Source organism: Mytilus californianus, unplaced genomic scaffold, assembly GCF_021869535.1.
Source record: "Mytilus californianus isolate M0D057914Y unplaced genomic scaffold, xbMytCali1.0.p SCAF_41, whole genome shotgun sequence".
Lineage (NCBI taxonomy): Eukaryota > Metazoa > Mollusca > Bivalvia > Mytilida > Mytilidae > Mytilus > Mytilus californianus.
Genome location: NW_026262692.1, coordinates 1561895 through 1586295, shown reverse-complemented (window position 1 = coordinate 1586295; position 24401 = coordinate 1561895). Strand labels below are relative to the sequence as shown.

The window sequence follows — 24401 nt, the reverse complement described above, 5'->3', positions numbered from 1 at the left end:
TAGTAATGTGAAGACTCCTTTATATTGTGAGTCCGACAATGTTTTTTTATTAAATATTTCTTGCAATAACGTACACAATTCTTCTTGTATGATATTCCAAAATATTATATAAAATTCAGATATGATCCCGTCCTCCCCTGGGGATTTATTTGTTTTTATAATTTTTAGAACTTTCTTTATTTCCTCCGCGGTAATATCACGGTCTAGTAATTGTTTGTCGTCGTCATTTAGTTTGTTTTCGATGTGGCTTGTTAAATCTTGAGCACTTTCCAAATGCCATCCCTCGGAGCTAAATAAATTTGAGTAAAATTTAAGTTGTTCGTCTATATTGTATTTATAATGCCCATTTTCTGTTTTTATTCGACTCCATAATTTATTTTTTCCGTTTTGCTTTTCGAGATTGAAAAAGTAGCTTGACGATTTTTCCCCTTCTTCCGCCCATTTTACACGCGCCCTTATTTTTGACGCCTCTGATTTGTTCTCATAGTAGTTTTTAATTAGTGATTCTATTTCTGATATCTTATTTTCAACCTCCCCAGACGTGATACTATTTAATTTGAGTTTTTCTAATTTCTGTTCAAGGTTAATAATATAACTTTTTTGAGAATTTTTGTTTAAGGTTTTACTTACTTCCATTGTTAACTTTTTTATTTGTGATTTTGTTACATCCCACCAGTCTTGAATTTTTTCGAACCTATTTTTTTCATTTTTCCAGGTTTCCCACCAAATTTCAAATGCATTTTTAAATTCTTCACTTTTGATTGTATTTATATTCATTATCCATGTACCCGGGCCTCTTTGTATTTCGTCAAGTTTTAATTTGAACGACACAAGATCATGATCGCTAAAAGGACAATGCGAGATACCAACATTGTGAACTTTATTTGAAAGACTTTTATCACAAAAGATATAGTCTATTCTAGACTTAGAATTTCCTCTCTGAAACGTATACCGTTTGTCTTTTGGATATCTGTCCCTCCATATATCTGTTAGATCATATTGTGACAATAAAAAAAGTAATTCCTTTGTACCAATATCATCACGAGAATGAGAAGGATTTCTATCATTTGTTTTGTCAAGAGTACAGTTAAAATCCCCTACCAAAATATTGTAATGATCTACACTATCGTCTTTAAAATTACCAAAAATTTATGAAATGATTCAAAAAGCCGTTTCCTCTCGATGCCACTATTGTTGGCATATATATTTGATATATGATAAATCGCACTTTCCGTTTTGATGCTGCATTTTATTATTCGACCGTTTTGCGATCTAGTATTATCAAACACAACTTCGCCGGGACAACTTTTGGTTTGTAAAATAGAGACACCACGAGAATCACTGGTTCCGCAATTCCAAACACTTTTATTGCTCCCATTTATCTTCCATTCATTTTGCCACTGTATTATATCATTTACTGTGCAATGTGTTTCTTGTAGACAAATTAAATCATATTTTTTTGTTAGCTAACCAATTGAAAACTAAATTACGTTTCTTTTTATCACGTAAGCCGTTTACATTCAAAGTTATGATTTGGATTGACATTCTTTAGTAGTTTTTTTTTAGAGTACACGATTTGATTTACATTTTAACACCGCTATGCCTCGTTGATTTATTTGAAAGTTCACGATCAACGCTACCGTTTTAATTATGTTTACTTTCAATTTTACGAGTCATTGACCACACATCCCAGCAAACACACAACATTTTAAAAACATTTTTTAAATGTCATATGGACGTCTCTCACAAAATATTTCAATAAGATATCTTTTAAACATTAAAAAAATGTTTATTTTATTGTTTTTGAAATGTTTTATTTCTAACATTTAAGTAAAATGTTTTTACAACATTAACAAAATATTATTTGCTAATATCTTTTATTCATGTTCTCAAACATTGTTCTAAAATATCCCATAGATATTTTATAATATAAAAAAATAATATTTTCTTCAATTGGTATTTTATATTTTAACAACATTTAAAGTAAATATTTTCCAAATATCCAAAAAACATTCAGCAAAAAAATGTTTTACAGAAAATATAGTTTTGCTATTTGCATAAAATGTTTTATAACGTAAAATTAAAATGTTTTACATAAAACATCTGAAAAATATCAGCTAAATGTTTTCTATAAAATATTCTGGCATACACATTACTTAATAGTCTTACTGATATTTTATTCAACATTTTACGGATATAAAAATAACATTTTATTTAAACTTTATTCAATACCCCACAAACAACGTTTTGTGGAATTTGCTCGTTTTTTTCAGGATAAGATATTTTACTACATTTCATCAATATCACGACAAGCAAGATACTAAGGTTGAAATCCTTACTTGATATCTTGAAGATCCTTGAAGTCAGATTTTATTCCTTCTTATATTAAAATTCAAAAGAGTCAACATTAAATTAAGCAATAATGTATTAATAAACAATCACCTTTCTTTGATGTTTATTCATTTCGTTCGTGTATATTTTAGAAATTAAGAAATGAAAACTGTAACTGTACTAAGTTCAATTTTCGTATCGTTTATATGCCTTACGGAAAACCGACCTTTTCCGGAATCGACTTTTGTTTTATCACCGGAAATGATTTTGAAATTTGAATTTCGAAAGACAGGATATCAACAAAGAGAGCCAAGAAAATTGTTTGTTACGCGATATATACTCACTTGGTAAGAATGATTAATCTGTTAAGATGAAACTTGTGCATTCATTGTGTGTGTTCAATCATAATCGGAACCAAATTACATCTGTTTCTGGAGGTGCGGATCAAGGTTTTGAAAAAAAGGGGCCCTGACCAAGGCAAGCAAACGTTTGGAGTAATACTTGTAAATAGTCTATACATTTATCTTATAAGTAGCTCCATAAGGGGGTCGGGGCCCCTAAATCCGCCACTGTTCAAGCATCTACGTACACCAATTTTGAATTTGTTCATTGATATAAAAAAATTATAAGGATATGTGGCTTGTGTGGTTGATTGCCAATACACCTTATCGCTATTTGTCCGCCATTACTGGCCATAGACATCACAAAAGTTCCCATAAAATGTTGACGTCATATATGAAAATATTTGACACCACAATTGAAAGTAATACACCTTATCGCTATACTTGTATCAACACATGGAACGTAAGCGGCCCGGTCAAAGGTCATAGGGGAAAAACCGCTTACATCATTGAGCACGTAATAATAAACATTGATCGCCAGAATCACTACTCGAGTTGAAAATGTCTTAAATCATGCAAATTATACCATTTTAAATAGTTATATAATCCATTAGGTTAGTAAAAATACAAAAACTTAGCCAGTGTGTATCCTTTCAGAGGTGCAAAACCATACTTTGTCGTACACAAGCCGTGACAAGGTCCTTTTAGCTGTTTAGGTCACGGTCTTCTGCATTACCCAACTGAAATATTTTAACTTTTGTGACTTATTTCCGTGTTTATAACACTAGACTCAGGAATGGTTTGCTTATGAATTATTCCATTTTATTGCATACATGTATATAGGGATCCCTATAATTGTTTAAAGGGTCCACCAGCTAGGTTACTTACTTGTAAAATGTACTGTTCCAAACAGTCAAGATCTGTCAAAATTAAACTTACAAACATGCTGATTTTTACCACCTTACAAATATACTTGATATTTCTTTTTTTTTTTAAATAAAACAAGTTTCTGCTGTAACTGCAACAGGCACATGTGGGGTACACCCCCTTTTATTAAATTTCTGTGGTTTTTTTATGAATTATTATGGCTTAAAATGTTTAATTTTTACTATGTTTATACCATGCTTATTTGTGGCTACTGTGCATGCCTCATCTTGTTTCAAGTCAAATTACCAACTCTGATACAACCCCTTATTTTACTTTCCATACTAAACATTGCTAAATTAAAAATATTGAATATTTTAAGTAATAATAAAAATTAAACCCCCAAAACATCAAGCAGGGTCTACTTCACAAGGCTCCTGTGAATACTACAAGAGACTGTACACAAGCATATAAAACCTTGATCATGTGAACTGATATTTTTGCATGGTTATTGGTTGTTCTTTGCCAAGTTTAAAGTTTACATGATCAAAGTCTTTATTGTAACAGTGTACATGGTGTAATTGTGGGGCAACAGCAAGGTTAGTAATAAGATCAGATATTTTATTCCAATAAAAATGCCCATGAAAAGCAAAATAAATTATAACAAAGATTTTAATAATTGACACAATAATTTTAATAATCATATATAAATATGAACATGATGAATATAATCATAAGATCAAACCACACTCAAACCATGGTCAACGCCATAAGCATGTAAATAAAAAAGCAGTAACCCAACAACATGCAGAGTTGCATTTTTTCATCTTTGGTCTACACACCCACAGTGTATTTTGATTCATATTCTGGTATTTCAATTGCAGATTTCTAGTGAAATAATGGGTATAGTAATCTTTGTTGGTTATCTGTTTACAATGTTTGGTTAAATTATTGAAAATGTATAAAGTTTCAAGGAGAAGTTGTTCAGTTATATCCTGCTCTAACAGTTGGTACAAAATAGAAAAATGGATGCAAGAACAATGTGAAATACATAAATGTAACAAGGGAACTGGATCATGTGACTGTTCACCTCCATTTCAACTTATACCTTTTCCCACTGAGAGAAAAGATCCTGCTGGTCGCAAAAAATGGACAACAATTGTAAATCGAAAACATGGAAACAATAATTGGCAACCTAATTCTGAATCTCGAATTTGCTCCAAACATTTTGTAGATTGTGAACCAACTCTTAGTAACCCGTTACCAACATTTGACTTGGGTTACACACCAATACAAGTAACAAAATTTAGGCCCCCTCCACGTGAAAGACATGACAGTCCCCCTCCTAAGAAAACAAAGCGAAAACTTGAGAATGACCTTTCAGTTGAGGATTTGAACAAACACATAACTTCTGATCATGACTACATGTATATACAAGACACAGACTGTAACCGTGAAGTAATTTTATTAAGGGACCAGGTACAGAAACTGCAAAAAGAAGTCAATATGTATAAATCTGCTTACATAAGATCTGTCAATACTAAACACAAAACAACATTTGACATAAATGTTATATTACAAAGTGACAAAAAATGCAAATTCTATACAGGCATACCAAAGGTTGAAACTTTCAATGACTTTTTCATTGAATTGGAACAAAAAGTGAGGCAAATGAGACATTGGAAAGGTCCAAAAAGGACATGCAATCCACTTAAAAACAAGAAATATACAAGATCAAATTCAAACAGAAAATTATCACTTAAATTTGAATTTGCATTGACCCTTATGAAATTAAGGTTAGGCCTGTTGTTTGAAGATCTTGCTGACCGATTTGGAATTTCTACCACCCATGCTTCAAACATATTTACAACATGGATAAAAGTTTTGTCCAGTACAATAGGATCTTTGGTGTTTAACCCATCAAAAGAGGCAGTTAAAACAAATTTACCACCTTCTTTCAAAGGAACAAAATACATTGATGTCCGTCACATCATTGACTGCACCGAAGTATTTTTAGAGAGACCCAATAATTTAGAGGTTGCAGCTCAGACATGGAGTGATTATAAACATCATAACACAGCTAAATTCTTAGTGAGCATAAATCCTTCTGGCTTAATTAATTATGTTTCAGAGGGTTTTGGTGGTAGATGCAGTGATAAATATATTACTAACAATTCTGGTTTTTTAGACATTCTTGAACCATATGACTGTGTAATGGCTGATCGTGGCTTCACCATAAGGGAAGAATTAGCTTTGGTAAGAGCACAACTGTTTATTCCAGCAGGTCGTAGAGGTGTTACACAAATGTCAACAAATGAAGTCCAACAAACAAAAGAAATTGCTAATCGCAGAATTCATATTGAGCAAGCTATACGAAGAATGAAATACTTTAGAATACTGAAGTATGAAGTGCCGCTTACTCTCATGCAACATTTGGATAGTATTTTTAAAACAATTGCAGGAATATGCAACATGTACCCCCCTCTTCCAAAGTATGAGACATAATTTTGATTGTGATCCAAAAATTGTGAAAAATAATCACAATTAAGGTTTTGTTGTTAGTTTTCATTTGTTTCACATTTTTCATGTCATTGTCTTTTACCACTGACTAAAGGGTATGGGGTTTACTCATCATTGAAGGCCACACAGTTGCCTATTACTACTAATATATTCACTTCATTTGAACTCTGGTGGAACGTTGTCTCATTTGCAATCTATTGGAGCTAAACAATACCACATCTCCTTATTTTTATAAAGTATAGCATAATTTATATATGAAAATTAAATCTTTTCTACAGGTACATATTCAGGTAAAATTATTTGATAATGCATATATAGTAACTGCATTCTTCTAAAAATTAAAGTTTCAATTATTTGTACATGTACATCATGCATTCTGTATGACAAATTATATTTAATTACTTTGAGTGCATTTTTTGCAAACCCACTGCTGTAACTTTGATGCTACCTTTTTTGTTACATTTACACATCTGAAATGATACCACAAGTCACAAATATCACAGCAAATACTATGATCAATAAAATTTTCAACATTTTCAGAGTTTTTCACAATGTGATTACATGATGGACAAAAATATGTTGTTTCAAACTCCATTTGGTCCTCTATAGGACTGCTGTTGTTCCTGGTACACACCTCCTGTAGATTTGAAGCAGTTTGCATTTTAAGTTCACCAGAAAATAGTTCAGGAACAAAATATTTTTCAAAAAATAGTTTTAAACTATCAACAATTTCCTCATAATAAGGTTTGTCAAAAACAATTCTCTGACAAAATGTTCCATTACATGTATATATAAAAAAGTCACAATATTTCCTTCCAGTTATTGCTAACTGGCCTTGAATTTGGCCATAATATTTGTGTTTTTTTTTTAAACTGTACTTAGTTCCATCAACATACAAATAGTCTGGAATAGAACAACTGCAAAATGTTGTACATATGCCACATTTTGGAACAAGAGGACATTTAATTTCAACAACACCTGAGCCACAACAAGCACAATCAACGAGTAAATCAGGGCTAGCCCCAAGATAAGTCATGTCATTATCAAGAAATATTCCACATTCTGTAATAATAACATCTGTGTGGCCTGCTTTCTTCATACCCACAAGGTAACACGATTTGGCTTCTGGTTCCATTTCTCGCCCATGCTTAAGAGACCTTATGTTAGGATTTAACTTTTTGTATCCCATGAGTCGTGAAATTAATGGATCAAAAGTAACACCCTCTTTTTTCTTATAACTCTGCACTTTTGTATGTATTTCGTAGAAATTCGATGATGTCAGACGACCCGATCTTATTTCATGCCATTTTTCATTGCTGCACTGACCAACCGTAGAACGCATTACTTTTTGAATTTCACTCTGAGTATACTTTGGCATGTTGCTTAAAAAGTCAGTTTGGTTGTTACATTTTGTTTTAATGTCTTGTATTGTGTAGGCTGTGATGTCTTCACTAACTGGTTTGGTTACTGTTTCTTCTACACTTTCTGTGACAAAACCTGAAAGAATATTTTAAACAACATATTTAAGTGCATTGATTTTGACTTGGGGAATGGCTTTTTTTGTGGGGAGGGTTTTGAAATTTCCTCATTTTTAATAAGAATTTTAGGCTGTGTCTTGAACAAATTGTTTTCAAAGACATATCCTTTTTAGAGTTTTTGTAGAGATTGGAACCAATAATAACAAAAAAAGCCCCAAACTAAACAAATCATAACATCTGAGATTAGAACTAAAGGTATATTCATCATTTTAGATTTTCAAGAAAAACAATGAAAAAAGTTTTAAAACTAGTTAATATGTTGTGACTTGATTTTCAACTGTTCTTGTTAAAAAAAAAATATTTGTAGTCCAAGTTATTCATCTCAAATGACTTATTCTTGTAAATTTAGATTTATCACGAGATCAAATTTTATCATGTTATTATAAACTGCATTCATACGACATAAACAAACAAATAAAAAAACTAGCAAAAAAGCTCTATGAGAAAATTAAAACAATAAAACAATAAAAACTTAAAACAATTGAGGTTCTTCAAGTTTATTTTATTATTATAACATTGTATTTATATGTACCTTTGAAAATACAAGCATTTGGGATAGACTTCTTGAGTACTGCTGAAAAAGTGTCCAGGTTGTCTCTACTTTCAGGTATGGGCTGGTACTGCAACTTGGACTGGCAAACTAAAGGTCTTTTACTATCTAAAATAAAACCGAAAGAATTAATGACTTATCCCCCTTTGATCAATGAACATGAATATAGACTACTCTTGTGATCATATTTTGTTGTTGTTTCACATACTGGAATAATGTATAAAAAGAATATCTAGTGTATCAAAACACAAACTCGTGACATATATTTCCTACTTGTTGACGTTATCATTAATGTGATAGACTTATTAATTTACATGTTAATTTCTGTGTCATTTGGTCTCTTGTGGAGAGTTGTCTGATTGACAATCTTACCACATCTTATTTTTATAATATATCTCATTATTTGCTTTGTTAGTTCGAGTCTAGTTTCCATGGTAAAATCCATGACAAGGATTGGTACAGCAGTATGGAAATAAAAACATATATAGTGTGGCTAATAAAATATCAAAAATTATAAATGGTATGTATGTCAGTGGCGGATCCAAGGGGGGGGGAAACCCCCTTTTTTTGAACAACCAATGCATTTGAATGGGGACATATAGTTGGAACCCCCCCCCCCCCCCCCTTTATCCTGCTTGGTGCTTGGTAATAAAAAAACATACCTGATTGTCCATGTCTTGACTTGAAGATTCTCAAATCTTTAATTTTAGTTGGCTTCACTCCCTTTATTCTTGACGGTACTTTCCATGTGCAGGGGAGGGAAGTACATGCAGATGCACCTAGTTTGTTTGCAGCCTCAACTCGGAAAAGGAGTCCAGCGACATGATTACATGTTCTTCCCAAACTGAAAAAAAATACAACTAATAAATGATCTTGTTCAATACCCAGTAAATCTACAGCAAATGATGCAAGTCGATTAGCAAGAAAACTTATATTGACAAAACAGTTATTAGTTTTAAATTAATAAAGAACTGCAAGATAAATGTGCAAACATAGAAATAAACATGTCAACAAACAGTTAGCATGGTTAGTTTTATACCATGTAGGTTTTTACAGCCGTGACAATGGATATGATTAGCAAGGAACATTTTACAAGAAAGATAAAAAATGATATACCATTTCATGAACATGTGAATTTGAGGTTTTCTAATTAAACATTTCCCATAACAAACATGACAAAGGTTGGGGACAATCTCCCAAATGGGATATAAATTTACTGTACTTCAAATCTTGCTTTTCTTTAAAAAAAAAATTAATTTAACAATCATTTTTTTAAAACATTTCCCCTAATTTGTTTTGGCACATTAATTTTTCATACATTTATGTTTCAATTGAGGTATTATATCTCGAATGGGATAGTTTAACCCATTTTGGAGATTGGTCCCAACCTTTTACAGCTTATTAATTGCTATTACATTAAAATGGAAGGCTTTACAGTACATTGCAAATCTATGAGGTTATGGATGGGGATCTTTCATTTCTGTATTCTTAATTTTACATTTGTCTTCATCTTTAAAAGAATGGCTATTCTGTAATTACATTTATTACTTGATGACTGTATTTTGGACTTGTTTTTTTCTATAATTATTATATGTTTGCCCATTTCTTTTATTTTTGTAATTATTTTTTATATATTTAACATCCCATTATTCTGAGATTTTTCTGCTCTTAATTACTTTGCACATTTTTCACTATTCTTATTTTTTCTCCATTATTATGTATTATGTTAAACCCATCCACACCCTCATCTATGCATATAATTCAAGGAACTTTACTATACATTTTATATCAAATAACATGAAGTCTTACCCTGCTGTGCATGTGCAGTATGAGGATCCAATTTCTCCTGTTGCTTTCTCAACACACACCCAGACATCATGTTCTTCTTCTTTTATTTTTTGTGAAGGCACACATTTTGCTCTTAGAAAACAGTTCTTGGATCTTGCATCAATGTCATGATAGAATATTTGTTGCAAGAATCCATTTTTAAAATATTCATAAGCCTTGCCAATTTTATAGTCTTGGAGAATCTCCTTCATTTTACCAGATGTATTTTTTTCGCTTAAGTACTTTACAATGTCAGATATGTAGACTGGTGGAAATTTTTTCATACCATTTTTCTCATCTAACCAGTTATTATGAATCTGTAGTGGATCTGGTAAAGCTTGGCCGTTTATTTTTAGCAAGTTCTGATAGTCTAGTTTATTTGTTTTGATAATTTCAAAAGAAGTTGGAATGACTGCAATTTTTAAAACAGACGCCGAATAGCAAAGAGCCGCCAATTCACTTTTTGTACCATCTTTCGTCATACCTCTCTTTGTCAAGAAGTCGCGCAAAGCACTTACTTTCCAGGTTAAAAAATCATCTAAAGAAGTGTTTTGGTCAGTAGTATCCATTATAAAAGGTAATATCGTATCAAATGTCAAATATATAAAAGGTAAAGTATATAAAAATCGTGTAAAAATGTATCAAATTAAGTTCAGAACTTCACATCTTTCTTTCAACGTTATCACGGCGGCCATATTGTTTACAATGGATACGGAAGTTTTCCCCTATGACCTTTTGACCCGCACCGCCATATTGAAAATGACGTTAAGTGTTGATACAAGTATTTGTCCGCCATTACTGGACATCACACAACTGTCACAAGTTCCCTTAAAATTTTGACGTCATCATAAAAAATATCTGATGCCACAATGGAAAAGTGATTGTTGTTTGACGTCAAAACTTCAAGCAGGATAGATTCTCGGGTCAAGCGGGGATAAGGTGTATTATTGTATGACGTATGCTGACGTAAAAAGTTCAAGCGGGACAGATTTCCAAATACTGAAATAGCGATAAGGTGTATGAGACAGCTACATGTGTATCCACCAGAATTTAAATGACTTGGATAAAAGAAATTATAGGTCACTGTACCGCTTTCAAAACTGAGAAAACCAATGCCATATAGTCCACTATGAAGCCTTGACAAATAAATGTTAAATTTTTCTCAACACAATTGAAACAAAACAACTTACTAACTGCCTACATTAAATACTCATTATGAAAAAGAAATTTGACAGACTTAAACCAACAACAACTATTGCAATAAGCATGACTCAATACCTTGTTTCCGAGGCACACAAACAAGTTACAATAACACTAATATAAGCACCATGTGAATATGGAGATTTTTTTTCTAGTAAAATCAGTGTATGTATGTATTTGCAAAACAGTAAATTAAATTTCCCTTAACCACCGTGTATAATCAGTACAGCGGATATAGGTACTAACCAAGCGGGCGTGATCGATTTTGACCTCACACAGTAACGAAAATCTTTGTTTTGTTCACATAATATCAATTTGTACCTCAATCTAAACATAGTTGTTGTTTTAAGAAATGATTTGGTCGTAGGTTGATGATTAGAGATGTCTCGTTATTTTCCCAAAACAAGAACGATTACTAAAAACATGTGCAAATACTTGTCAAAGAAGTTGGCACGAGTTCGTCTCATCCGATATAATTCTATATTCATTCTGATAGAAGGCCACTGTGCGTGTGTAATAAGTATAGTTGTATCAATAATTGGCATTGAAATCTTTCATGCATATGTTTTTTTGGATATTTTATTCCGAAAAGAAGCGTTGTGTACGGTGTTTAGCTGACCACATAAATCCTTCTGTACGGTGCATAGTTAAGTTGCTGTACACCGTACACAAAAACAAAATTTTCATACTCTTATTACCCAAAAAGTTTCAAGGAATGAGTAATCACAGGTAGGTTTATGATTGGTAACTATTACTTTTGCCATGTATTAGCTTTCTTTCAGATAAAACATGTAAATGTCTCGACAATTGTGTCGAAATTGAAAGTTGGTGTTGACATTCACAACTATTTGCGCATTTACAAGTTAATTGTTCTTATTAGAATATAAAAATTGTCTTATAAATAGGAAAAAATCGATGCGAAAATTATTTTGGAGCAGGAATTTCAGATGTTGAGAAATGTACACTGAATGTTGATAAAACAAAGATTTTCGTTACCGTGTCAGTTCAAAATCGTTCATGCCCGCTTGGTTAGTACCTATATCCGCTGTACGATGATACACGGTGTTAACAGCTTAATGAACATTACAAAGACTATGTAAGACTTCAGTACAAGCAAGATAATATAAACTGTTGCTTAAAATTATATTTATTGCTTCATACACACAATGTACATACAATGTATCTTTTATTTTTTAAAGGAGCTACAAGAAAAGCCACAAAGGACAAGTTCAATATGCAGGTTTACAATTTGGAAGTGGCGCAGGTTCTTTGGAATGTCTACAACCTTTCAGGAGAATTTTTTTTTTTGAAGTAAGATTTTCATACAGAATTACTGTTATTCCATATTTAATTCAAATATTTAGCATAAACAATGCATTACATTCAAGATTAAGGGCATACAATACAGAAAAGATATCTGGATATTTGAATAAATTATTTTTTTGTGACAAAATAGAAACAAGTTGTTTATTTAAATCAATCTTTTAGTCCAACAGTGTGCTTTCATAAACAACATATTTGCTTTCCTTTGAAGTATTTCAAATACATATAAACAACTCATTTAATGACATCTGTGTGTTTCTCGGAAGTTAAGTTATATTATTATCATCATTGTGAAAACAATGCGTAACACTTCGATAAGTTATTATGTGCCTATAGTATACTTCTAGGACTGTATCATATGCCCTTAGATACAAATGACAAGTTATAAACTATGTCACTCTACAGAGTTTAACACTTAAAAAGGACAATAAGATGTTTAATGACATTATGTAGCAGGGCTTTTAAAGGCCCCTACATGATACAATGCATTTAATGATAACTAAAAAAAAACAAGAAAAACAACAGCCTGATTTATACAAAACAATAAAAGAAAAAAAATATGATGGACAACAATCAACGAGTATAATGAAATAAGACTCTTGACTGGACATATATCTAGTCTAAAGTTTTTTATGTGTTTTTTTTTTAATAACTAAATGAAGTTCAGCGTGGCATATTGCTCTCTCTTAACACGGTCAGCCATTTATCGTCCCCTTCCGACAGACTATCATTGTTATTTGTTTCAAAACTTTAAAGGGGAGGGGATGTATATCCGTCAGTCAACGTGAATCGTTCTATAATAAAGGAATGTGCAAGAAGTATCTTTTCTACTATTACACAAATGAACCGCTGAAGTGGGGGATTCGGAATATAGCAGTTATGATATATATTCTCAGTTTGTATATAATTCGAAGCATTATCGAACTATGTCAGCCTATTGGACTTTCATCTTTGAAATTCCCTTTGCACTAATAACATAAACGGTACCAATTTTTCAGCACCAGATCCGCATTTCGACAATCAATGTCTCTTCAGTGATGCTCGATGCCGAAATATTTGAAAATCCAAAGCTTATCATAAACAGGTGAAGAGCGTCTAAACCAAAAAGGACAAAAAAGTATAGCCATATAGAGTATAAATATCCAAATGAGATTACATAGGGATAACTTGGAGTGTTTACCTGTACATGTTAAAAAAAAAGAAACCAACAGCAATATTTGACGAAGATGATATTGATGGAATTTTAACGTCCAGTGACATATATTACATGCATGTCGGAACAGATCTTGAAATTGACAATAGGTATTAATAGAACCGTCGCTTTTACAAGGTAGTCAGTCACTCTTTGTTGGAATTTCAGGTGCTATTTCACAAGGTTCACATTAAAGTTATACATTATAACTAACAATTGTGATGACGAATTTTTAAACTGTTCTAGAACATTCTACTTGAAATATAAATCTGTGATTTTACTATGTTCATAACTTCGACGAAGCAAAGCAAGTTAGATCATCTGGACTGATATGCATAAACTGAACCACTTAAATTACGATAGCCAATCGTAGTATTAATTTATCGTAGAACATGTAGAAAATCCTTCCGTTCGGAACAAATCATAACTTAAGTAGCTTTATGCAAACGGGCCCTGAATTTAAATCAGATTGGTTCTTGATGTTTCTCTCTTATTTTCAAAATACATATTTAAAATGTGACTATCTAAAGTTCCGTAATTTTCTATCTGTATAAACCAACGATCGACAAGTGCGTACATTTTTGTCAAATATTTATGTTTTAAAATGTCCATAATTATTGACAACTAGTACATACTTCAATTTTCCAAATTTTACCAATGGAAAATATCTAAATAAATTGTTACTTCATCAAATCTTGGTTGGAACTATTTAGATTTTCATAAGCATCATTCATTACACCAGAAATGTCATTCATAAACAAGTAGTAGTAAAATTGACTACACGTACGAGTTTAGTTATGTATAGTGTATCACTGTCGGACTCAAGAAACAAACAAATGTACACATGATGTATATTATACCTGATAATTTTTAAATCCAAATTACCGGCCGTGTACACTGATCTATACGTTCAGCAGTAAAGCGAGGCATGAACCTGAATTACGTGTAATAAGAGTTTTTAAGCCCGACAGGAAATCGCGTGAATACCTGAAAGTGTCACCTCGCAATACCTCTGGCAATAATTCCTTCAAACTGCCTGTACAGAATATAATACGGAAGGAACCAAAATGTTGAAATAAAGAAGTCCGTAGAAATACCGCAAATGACCACCTTAGTCCTCTAAAACAGAATTTCGCACTAGGGACTTGATGGGATAATATAGTTGGCACAAAGGACATGAAATATAGCAGTAGACTATGTTAATATAAATAAATGAATAATTCCAAATCATACAATCATATCTTTAGTACGAAGTTATTTAATGATTTATAGACACGTGCCACAATCTATTGATTGTCATCTGTGTGTAATCGATTGAAATTCATGTTCATTCAACCAGAACCCGTTTATGACGCATGTGTATACAGGTTGTACATACATATATTATTTCAGCATGTTCTAGTGTTTTTTGTTTTGTTTTATGGGTTTTGTATTTTGTATAAAAAAAATCAAAATGTGTGTTATTTCTACGCACCAGAAAAAACGTTGTTTTAAACATGTTTTCATCTATTTTCCAATAAGTTCCATAATAGAAAAAAGTTAAATACAATTAATCTTTTTTTTTGTTAGCATTTTAATGATTTTTTAATAGAAAATCCTAAAACAAAAGAAAGTACAAATACAAGGTAAAAAATAACTCAAAAACTGATAAATTCATTATTGTAACTTTATTTCCTGTGACTTACGAAGGTAGGACAGAAGGTCAAATAAATTGAAGGACAAGAAGTCACACATTAGATTTTAGATAATTTGTTGGCAAAGATCTAAAAAAAAACAAAACTTTTTCAACTTTTACATATTGAAAACATTTGTAGTAAACCATCAATAATTATACATTTTTGCTAGGAAAAAAGAATATCAATGCACCAATAAATATATATTCTTTGTATGGTTCAAATTCATTTAATCTCTATCCAAAAATGCTAATATAAAAAAAAGGAGATGTGTGGTATGACTGCAAATGAAGCACCTATCTACCAGAGTTCAAATGATAATAAAAGGCTTTGACCTGTAACATGTGAAACAAAGCAAACTCGAAGGCTAACGTAATAATCTATACAATACAATTTACAAAAAACAAATATGACAGACAACCACCAACTACACACAAATAAATTTTGAATATCTGTCCTGGCAATTTAATTACTTTTAAATTTTATGAATTACAACAAATTCTGCTATGTGAAAGTATTTGCTTTATTTTAGAACTTACAATTTGTTGTTATTTTATTATTGACAATGATAGAAGAAAACTAAGAGTTTCATTGTATATCACCAGAAAGTTGAAAAAAGAGAAAAATACAATCACTTCTGTTTCTCATATTGCGAGTTAACATGAAATTGTTTTTGTTAAAACATTTTTATTTCTATAAATATCAAGCCCTCTACATTCTCTGCTATGGATAAATGTTGATGGTAGTTTTGTCAATGTCTCTATTTAAGCTATTGGTGTTTTCTGAAATAACTACATAAATTATTTTGTTTTGTTGGTTTGCGGTCTCGTTGATTTGTACCTTTATCTCCTATTATTCATATTCATTTCCAAATAATGTTGGTGACATGCACTTTGTCAGAGGTTTTGATAGGAATTCATATACAGGTCAAGGAAAAAAATATATTTGAAATCCTTCCATGACACAATAATGCCTTTAATACACACAGTTCTAATCATGCAGTCAGCATTTAAAAGGATATTTATTTTTATGTAACAGTTGAATAAAATTACGGTATTAAAACGAAAGAATCAAAGTGTACATAAATATTGCAAAAGAATATTGTGTTTTTACAACAGACACGTAAAACTAAATTTAAAAACTTACTTATCATTGCTTCATATTTTACTGGATAATCACAGTTTTATGGAACTTGCATGTTGAGTGCAACTTTAGATACGAAACCATATTGATATTTTGTAGGAAACCTGTTTTCTGCAATAATTTAACATAAATCCCGTATTTTCAACACATTTCAATTTTTCTAGGAGAAAAACCAGTCAAAATGAAAAAAATGTTCCCGTCGTAAAAAAAAAGTTCCAATGGGAAGAAAAATTGTTCCCATAGGAAAAATGAATGTTCCGATGGGAAGAAAAATTGTTCCCATAGGAAAAGTTAAATTCCCATGGGAACAAACAATTTACTAATGTTAACATGGGAACTTTAAAGTTCCGATGGGAACTTTAAAATTCCCACGGGAAAAGAACTTTTTCCTATTGGAACTTTAAAATTTCCCATGGAAATTTTTAATATTCCCATGGGAATTTTTAAATTTCCCATGGGAAATGTACTTTTAATCAGCTGTAGTGACAACAGTGACATGTTGGGACATATGGGGAAATTTTTTTTTTTTTATCATATTCCACTTGACCAAAAATATTTTTGTTATCTTGTAAAATAACAAAGTCAGATTTCCCAATTCTGGAATGGCAAATTTGTCCCGCACAGTGTTACAATCTTGTAGGACGTATATTGGACAGTATTTAAAATACAAATCGTGGAAAGTACCGAAAAAAAGCATCATGACCATGCAAAGTGATTGCATGAAAATAGTTTTTTAGTATGTGTGACTCTTTACTATGTCAAACCTTATTCTTAACATTTGGTATGTGCTGTTCCTACTCTAAGCTTGCCGTCGGATTGAAGTCAGAATAGTGTGTCAAGGTGTAAGTATACGTATTAATACGGACTTATATGATGTGAACTAATACGTAAATACTCGGCTCAGTCTGTCGGTTTATTACAAAACATGGTTAATATCAATGGCTCATTAACATGCTCAAGTTTTGATATGCTTGAAACATTCGCCACTGGTCGTTCAACACAAAAGTATATATTAGACTTATAATCATCTTTACATTACACAGAAATATATACAGCATTCTGCAACACACATTTAGTAAGAGCAAAGAATCACAATATTTAAAATAGAAAATTAAGAGACAAATTGTTTGATAAGACTAATATATATTTTGATTTGAAATTTTTGCTGTTTTTCTTAACCGTATTTTTGGTCATATATGAGATTAAAGATGTAATTGTATTCAAAATTTTCTCTTTATATATTATAGTTATTAAATATATAAATAGTATATATGTAATTTAAGGTCAATTGTTCACGAACAATTGAAAGGTATTTCCTTCCATATTTTTGTTAAATATACTGCCATACACTTGTCGCACCAACATACTGGAGTTGGTATATCTATGACTAACGCTTAAATCGCGTTACACTCCCCTAAACCATAGGTCCCAATTTGTTTACATTTCACCGGGAAGTGTTTGAAGATGGTAGCAAGAATAAAAATCTGTGAGGCTTCTGATTGGATGGTATGCTTTATAATTATTAGTTTTATGAAAGTGCACTACTAATTACAATTTGGAATAATTCATTTGAAAGTTTGTGTGAAATGTTAGTTTTTTTCTTTGGAAAAGGCCGACTGAAAGTTTTGCTGTGTCATTTAGTGCGGACTTTGGAAGCGTCCTTAACAACAGCTATTTAAGGCTATTTTCGCTGCATTAATAGCATGCTGTTGTGTTCTTACTGAAATACATTCTTATTATGGCTACTTTCAAAATCTGGCTTCAGTTTCTATGCAATTTATTGTTTTTTATTATTATAAGATTTCAAACAGACAAGGAAACCTATGAATAATGCATTGAAAATAATTGCGCAATTGTAACCCACAGTTCTAATCAGAAGTGAAAATGGGGGTCTCTCTTTATTTCATCCAATCAAAGTGTGTAAAAAATGCAGTTTTATGTAATTATAATTTCTTGAGAATTTGACGGACAGGATAGGTTCCGACAATGCTCTATCTAATTGAATTTCATTTAATTCTTGACATTTGCCTAAAATTCTTCACTGACCTTAGTAGGATTCTGCGGGTTAGGATCAGATATGTATCCCGGCATTACATTTGCTTACCTTATTTGCAATGCATTTATAAATTTTAAAATCTCCATGCTGGACAGACACCCAAATTTACAGGTTTTCTCTATATTCACATAGGCACGCACATATCTTAGTTACCCTAAACTATAAAATTTATTTGCATTGTTATTTGAATGATTTTTAGAAAAAAAATAGACAGTAACTTAATGAAAGTTGGTAGATTTATTATAAAATAACGTGTTTCTGACGTCTAATATCTCCGGAACAATTGAAAAGTTTCCTTTTTGTTAAATTAACACTCGCACAGACTAAGAATACCCTGAAAAGCATTAAAAACAAAAACAAAAAACCCTTAAAATAGAGTCAGAAACACAAAGTTCATTACCTAGGATGTGACCTTGACCTTTGACCTTATGACCTTTATCGAGAGCATTGGTCCCAAATATCAGTTCAAAAGACCCCATGGGTCTAGGACCTTTGGTTTAAGGATAAAAATGTAATTTTGTCTTTTCAGAAACCGTTAACAGGGATTATTTCCTTATGGAAAGATCAAATCTCTTCGTCAAAATGTAAAAGAGTGGCGCCTTAATCACCCAAACGTTTTTCACTATTCACTATTTCTGTTAGTATAATGGTTTTTGAGACATCCCATAAAAAGTTGTAAAGTCAAAGGTCAAGGTCAACCTTTAAAAGCTTTAAAGCACACTTAAAATCCTTTAAATAAAGTCAAAAACACATTATTCGCTATTTGGGACATGACCTTGACATTTGACCTTCATTTTCAAGGTCACATGAATTGATGATCATTGGTGAACTAGTAGTGGCTACGACTTACGGTTTTTGAGTTTAAGTGCCCAACCGACATTGGTTTATTTTCAAAGGGGCATAACCTTACCAATGAGTCTTCGAATATTTTTGAACAAAATGTAACGAAGAACCTTGGTATGGTCCTGAACAAATTTCATCCTTCGGTTTTTTCTACCTCTTACGGTTACGGTGTTCATCCCATAACAAGGTTTTCGGTGTTAGGGGAGATAACCGCTATAAAGGAAATGTTACGGCGTGGTGCCCTAACAACATGATAGCTTTTGGTCAACCGATACTTGATACCTAATATCATTTCAACATGTCGCTTACTTTTTTTAGGAAATGTCGGTAAAGTGTTGCGGAAAAACAATAATAATAATTAAAGGTCAATTGTTCACGAACAATTGAAAGGTCTTTCCTTCCATCTATTTTTCTAAAATATACTGTCATACACTTGTCGCACCAACATACTGGTGTTGTCCCTTGATAGGAGGAATTTAGTGGTGTATCTATGACTAACGTTAAAGGCAAATTACACTCCCCTACACCATGGGTCCCCAGTTTTTTACATTTCACCGGGAAGTTTTTGGAAGCGACTAAATAACAACCTCGGTAGCCAGGTCATTTATTTTCTATTTTTAGATCGGAATTCCTTCTATTTTTTAAGACTCTGGTTAATATCGGTTAGGGATATTTTTTCCGGAACGTTATAATAAAAAGGAAAAGGATAGTAATTATCGTTATTAAGTGATGAAAACATCGTGTTAATCAATGAAATATGACTTATGCATGTTTTATGCCCCCGCCGTAGTGGAGGGGCCATAAATTTTTACCCTTGTCCGTGTGTACGTCCCGAAATTGGTTTCCGTTCTCTAACTTAAGTTTGCCTCAACCAAATGTTATGAAACTTATACACAATCCCTATTACAACACAATACAGATCACATTTGAATTTTGGTGGCGTCATTTATACCATTCTAGAGTTATGCTCCTTACAAATTAAAAAAAAAAATGCTGAATTTTTCCTTTCCGTTCTCCAACTTTAGTTTGCCTCAAACAAATGTTATGAAAATTATTTGCATTGCTTATTAGGGAGCTACCGTTTGATTTTTATGGGGGGGGGGGGGGGGTGTTGACTAGTAAGAAAAATTTTGTCCTGCATTTTTTTTTAGTTGTAATCTCTGTCCTGCATTTTTTTTATTAGTTTATCCTGACTTTTTTTTTTTACATATATTGTCATCCTGCCTTTTTTTTTTGCAAAGTTGCTCATCCTGCCTATTTTTTTACTAAAAACTCCTGTCCTGCATTTTTTTCAAATTTCATCCTAACCTCCCCCCATAAAAATCAAATGGTTGCTCCCTTACACATAAAAACACTGTTCAAGTTTGAACTTTGGTGGCCTCACTTTTCCTGTTCTAGAGTTATGAATGACCCTTTATAAATTGAAAAATTGCTGAATTTTTCGTTTCCGTTCTTAAACTTTAGTTTGCTTCAACCAAATGTTATGAAACTTATACACAATGCTTATATAGGGGGCCTCGGTGGCCAAGTGGTCTAAGTAGTTCAAATACTGTAATCACTAGCCAGTCAACACTGGCGTGTCTTTCATTGGTCTCTTCTGTACATCACCAGAAGGAACGTCTTTTGGTGAAGAGTCCCAAAAAAAAAAAAAATGAATCTGGACCTCTTCTGGAGATATTCTGTAGAAGATGCAATAAAACAAAAATTCAATTTGTCGTCGAAAATAGCAGATTTTTTTTTAAATTGGATGACTTAAATGAACCGGTTTACGTTGATTTATTAGAACATTAAGACACGTCAGTTCATTCGGTAGACATGACTGTAATAGTGTGCTATGTTTCAGCATTGATGTTATTATACAATAAGTGTAAAAACAGAGAAAATTGGTTGGGAGAAATAGCTGTGTTCACGACATTTTTTCTTTATTTTTTCCTAACTCAATTTTGCTCAACAAACCCAAGTCATTTCTCTGACTGTTTATGACTAAATCCGTTGGTTGTGTGCTGATTGGGAGAATAAGATTTACGTGTCAGTTGTAATTGGCTTTGAACAAACTTTCAGTAACTGCAAATACTCTTATTTCCGTGCTTTGTGTCTATTGTCATAATGTTAGTTGTTTTTTGTGTCTCGTATCTTTTAAATTAGTTCTAATGCAACTGAGTTTTACAGTTTGTTCTTATGTTGCACTGTTACGCCGCTGTTCCATGGCAGTTTAGGGGAGAGTTGATCGATCACAAACATGTTTAACCCTGCCATATTCTTAATGTGCCTGTCCCAAATCAGGTGCCTGTAGTTCTGGGGTTGTCGTTGGTTCATGTGTGTTGACTCATATATGATATTTGTAAATTTGTTTTGTTATATATTTTAAGGCCGTTAGTTTTACATTTTTCATGTCGGGACTTTTAATAGCCAAATATATACGATATGAATTTTTGTCATTGTTGAAGGCCATACGGTTACCTATAATTCCTTATACAAATATTCCATTCATTTGAACTCCAATGGATAGTTGTCTCGTTTGCAATCATACCTTATCTCCTTTTATTTATAATATATACCTGACTTTTTGACTCTTGATTTTCCTGAAAATACATGAAATATTTGTCACTGGTCGTTAAAAACAAACGATCAACTAATTTAAACTCATGTTAAATAATGGATGGGGCGGGGGACATGATGATTTTGTTTAAGAATATGGTTGGCCTGGTAAGAGCTTAAAATAGGCATGCTTGTGGACCTATTAAAATGAATGATGAATCTGCAAAAAATCTTCCTGCTCCCTCCGCCTCTACAGAATATCAAACAGTCTTCCCCTAACTATTATTTTCCATGTAGTTCTTATATTTATTTAGCTAATTGTCCATACAGGGATGTTCTCCGAAGGCTGCGATACCATAAAACGTTTATCACACAGCTCACAATCTTTATATCATTCATAAATTTATTATTGTCATTTAGACTGTTTGTTTTGTGCCTCTGCCGTCTAAACCACCTATTTAAAAAGAAGAGGTAGAAGAGAAACAGAAGATCTTTCCAATGCAAAAAAAAAACAGAAATGGACCTCTTCTGGCTCACTACAGAAGAACAAAAAAAAAAAAAAACACGCCCCTGAGGTTGTGAGTTCGAACTCCGCTCGTACAGGTGCACTCGACTCCAATCTTAATTGACTAGGATTGTCAGTTTTCCTATCGACGGTCGGTGGTTTTCCCCGGGCACTCCGACTTCCTTCACCTATAAAAAAAATGACCGCCACGAAATAGGACGAATGTGGAGCTTAAAAGTGACGTTAAGACACCAACAATCAATCAATCAATCAATCAATCAATCACAATGGTTATTATAACAAAACTTAGATAAAGTACAAATTTGGGTAGTGTCACTTTTACTGTTCTTGATTTATATCCCTTTATAAGTTATATGCAAGCAGGGGCATCATCTGTTTCCCATGGACACATTTACAATTTATTCTTAATAAAACGAAAAATTATCGTTTAAAATCTGAGAAGAAAGATGATTGAAAAAAATAAAAGAGGAAATTGAAGGGGTAGTCTAGTAACTTATGTCCGACACCTCAGAGGACTTAAAATTGGACCCCTTTGTATCATAGACACCAACCAGGTTTTTACAGGTTAATATCTTCTGAGGACTAACCTCCAAAGCCTGGAACTATAGTTGCAAAACTATTTCACAGGACTGTTTGAAAGATTCTTTAGGGCACAGACACAGACCAGGTTTTATTGTTTGTTACTTTCTGAGGACTAACCCCCATAACCTGGTACTACAGTTGTCACATAATACCTCAGAGGACTGTATATAATACCATTAAGGCCACAGATACAAGCCAGGTTTTACAGGTTAGTATCTTCTAAGAACTAACCACCACAACTTGGTACTATAGTTGTCACACACTACCTCAGAGAATTGGTTATAAGACCCTTTGGACCACAGACACAGACCAGGTTTTACAGGTTAGTATCTTCTAAGAACTAACCACCACAACCTGGTACTATAGTTGTCACATACACTCATATAACACGGTTTACTATCTCTCATGTATAAACAGGTTATAGAGGAGGGACGAAAGATACCAGAGGGACAGTCAAACTCATAGATCGAAAACAAACTGACAACGCCATGGCCAAAAATAAAAAGACAAACAGACAAATAATAGTACAGATGACACAATATAGAAAACTAAAGACTAAGCAACACGAACCCCACCAAAAACTGGGGTGATCTCAGGTGCTCCGGAAGGGTAAGCAGATCATGCTCCACATGTGGCACCCGTCGTGTTGCTTATGTTATTACAAATACGGTCTAATTCGGTAGGTCACATTCGTGAAAAGAGAAGGGTATTGTAGTTACGACATAAGGAACATATCCGATATCATCTGTGAAACGGTTATTCCATAACGGTCAGCCAACCCGTAAAATTTACGAAGGGATGATTTCAACTTCACCATTTGGAACTCTTGGTTTAATAGCTTCCTTGTGAGCAGCAATCCTCTATCAAGGAAATCATGATAGGAAATACAAGCCCGGGAATATCGTATCAATTGGGAGATATATACTCCGTATGCAGGCGCTGCTGGAATGTTGCTACATAGAAATGGAAAGTTCAAAATTGGGAAGCTGAAATCATCTCTTTTGTCGTAAAGTTTTGTTTTCAACCGACCCTCATTGTCAATTTCTAGATGTAAGTCAAGATATGAGGCAGACTTAACTGTATCTGTAGTATCCTTTATCTCTAGTTCGATGGGATAGATTCGTTCAACATAGTCACCAAATTTTGTATTATTTAGTGAGAGAACATCGTTTATATAGCGGAACGCGTACGTAAAGTTAAAAGGTATTGCTAACTTCTTATCTTTCTTCCTAAGAAGTTCCTGTATGAAGTCAGCCTCATAATAATAAAGAAACAAGTCGGCAAGAAGAGGGGCACAATTGGTTTCCATTAGAATTCCGACAGTCTGTTGAAAAACACGTCCTCCAAACGTAGC

The 24401-nt window shown here is 32.6% G+C and overlaps 1 protein-coding gene across 1 annotated transcript; it reads right to left on the bottom strand.

Annotated features, from left to right (window-relative positions):
* Positions 1 to 6640: 6640 nt before the first annotated feature.
* On the bottom strand, positions 6641 to 10753 carry LOC127699792 (uncharacterized). Its single transcript, XM_052203136.1, has 5 exons — positions 9954 to 10753; positions 8807 to 8988; positions 8127 to 8252; positions 6996 to 7553; positions 6641 to 6693 (listed from the first exon to the last, which is right to left on the bottom strand). The coding sequence occupies exons 1-5, from the start codon at positions 10538 to 10540 to the stop codon at positions 6641 to 6643; spliced, it is 1506 nt and encodes a 501-aa protein (XP_052059096.1). The 5' UTR covers positions 10541 to 10753.
* Between the last annotated feature and the right edge of the window lie 13648 nt (positions 10754 to 24401).

Coding starts and splice junctions, on each gene's coding strand:
- LOC127699792 (XM_052203136.1), bottom strand. CDS start 10,540: ATGGATACTACTGACCAAAACACTTCTTTAGATGATTTTTTAACCTGG. Junction 8,989..9,953: donor TACTGCACATGCACAGCAGG/GTAAGACTTCAT, acceptor ATTTTTTTTCAG/TTTGGGAAGAACATGTAATC. Junction 6,694..6,995: donor TCCTCTTGTTCCAAAATGTG/GCATATGTACAA, acceptor TCAAATCTACAG/GAGGTGTGTACCAGGAACAA.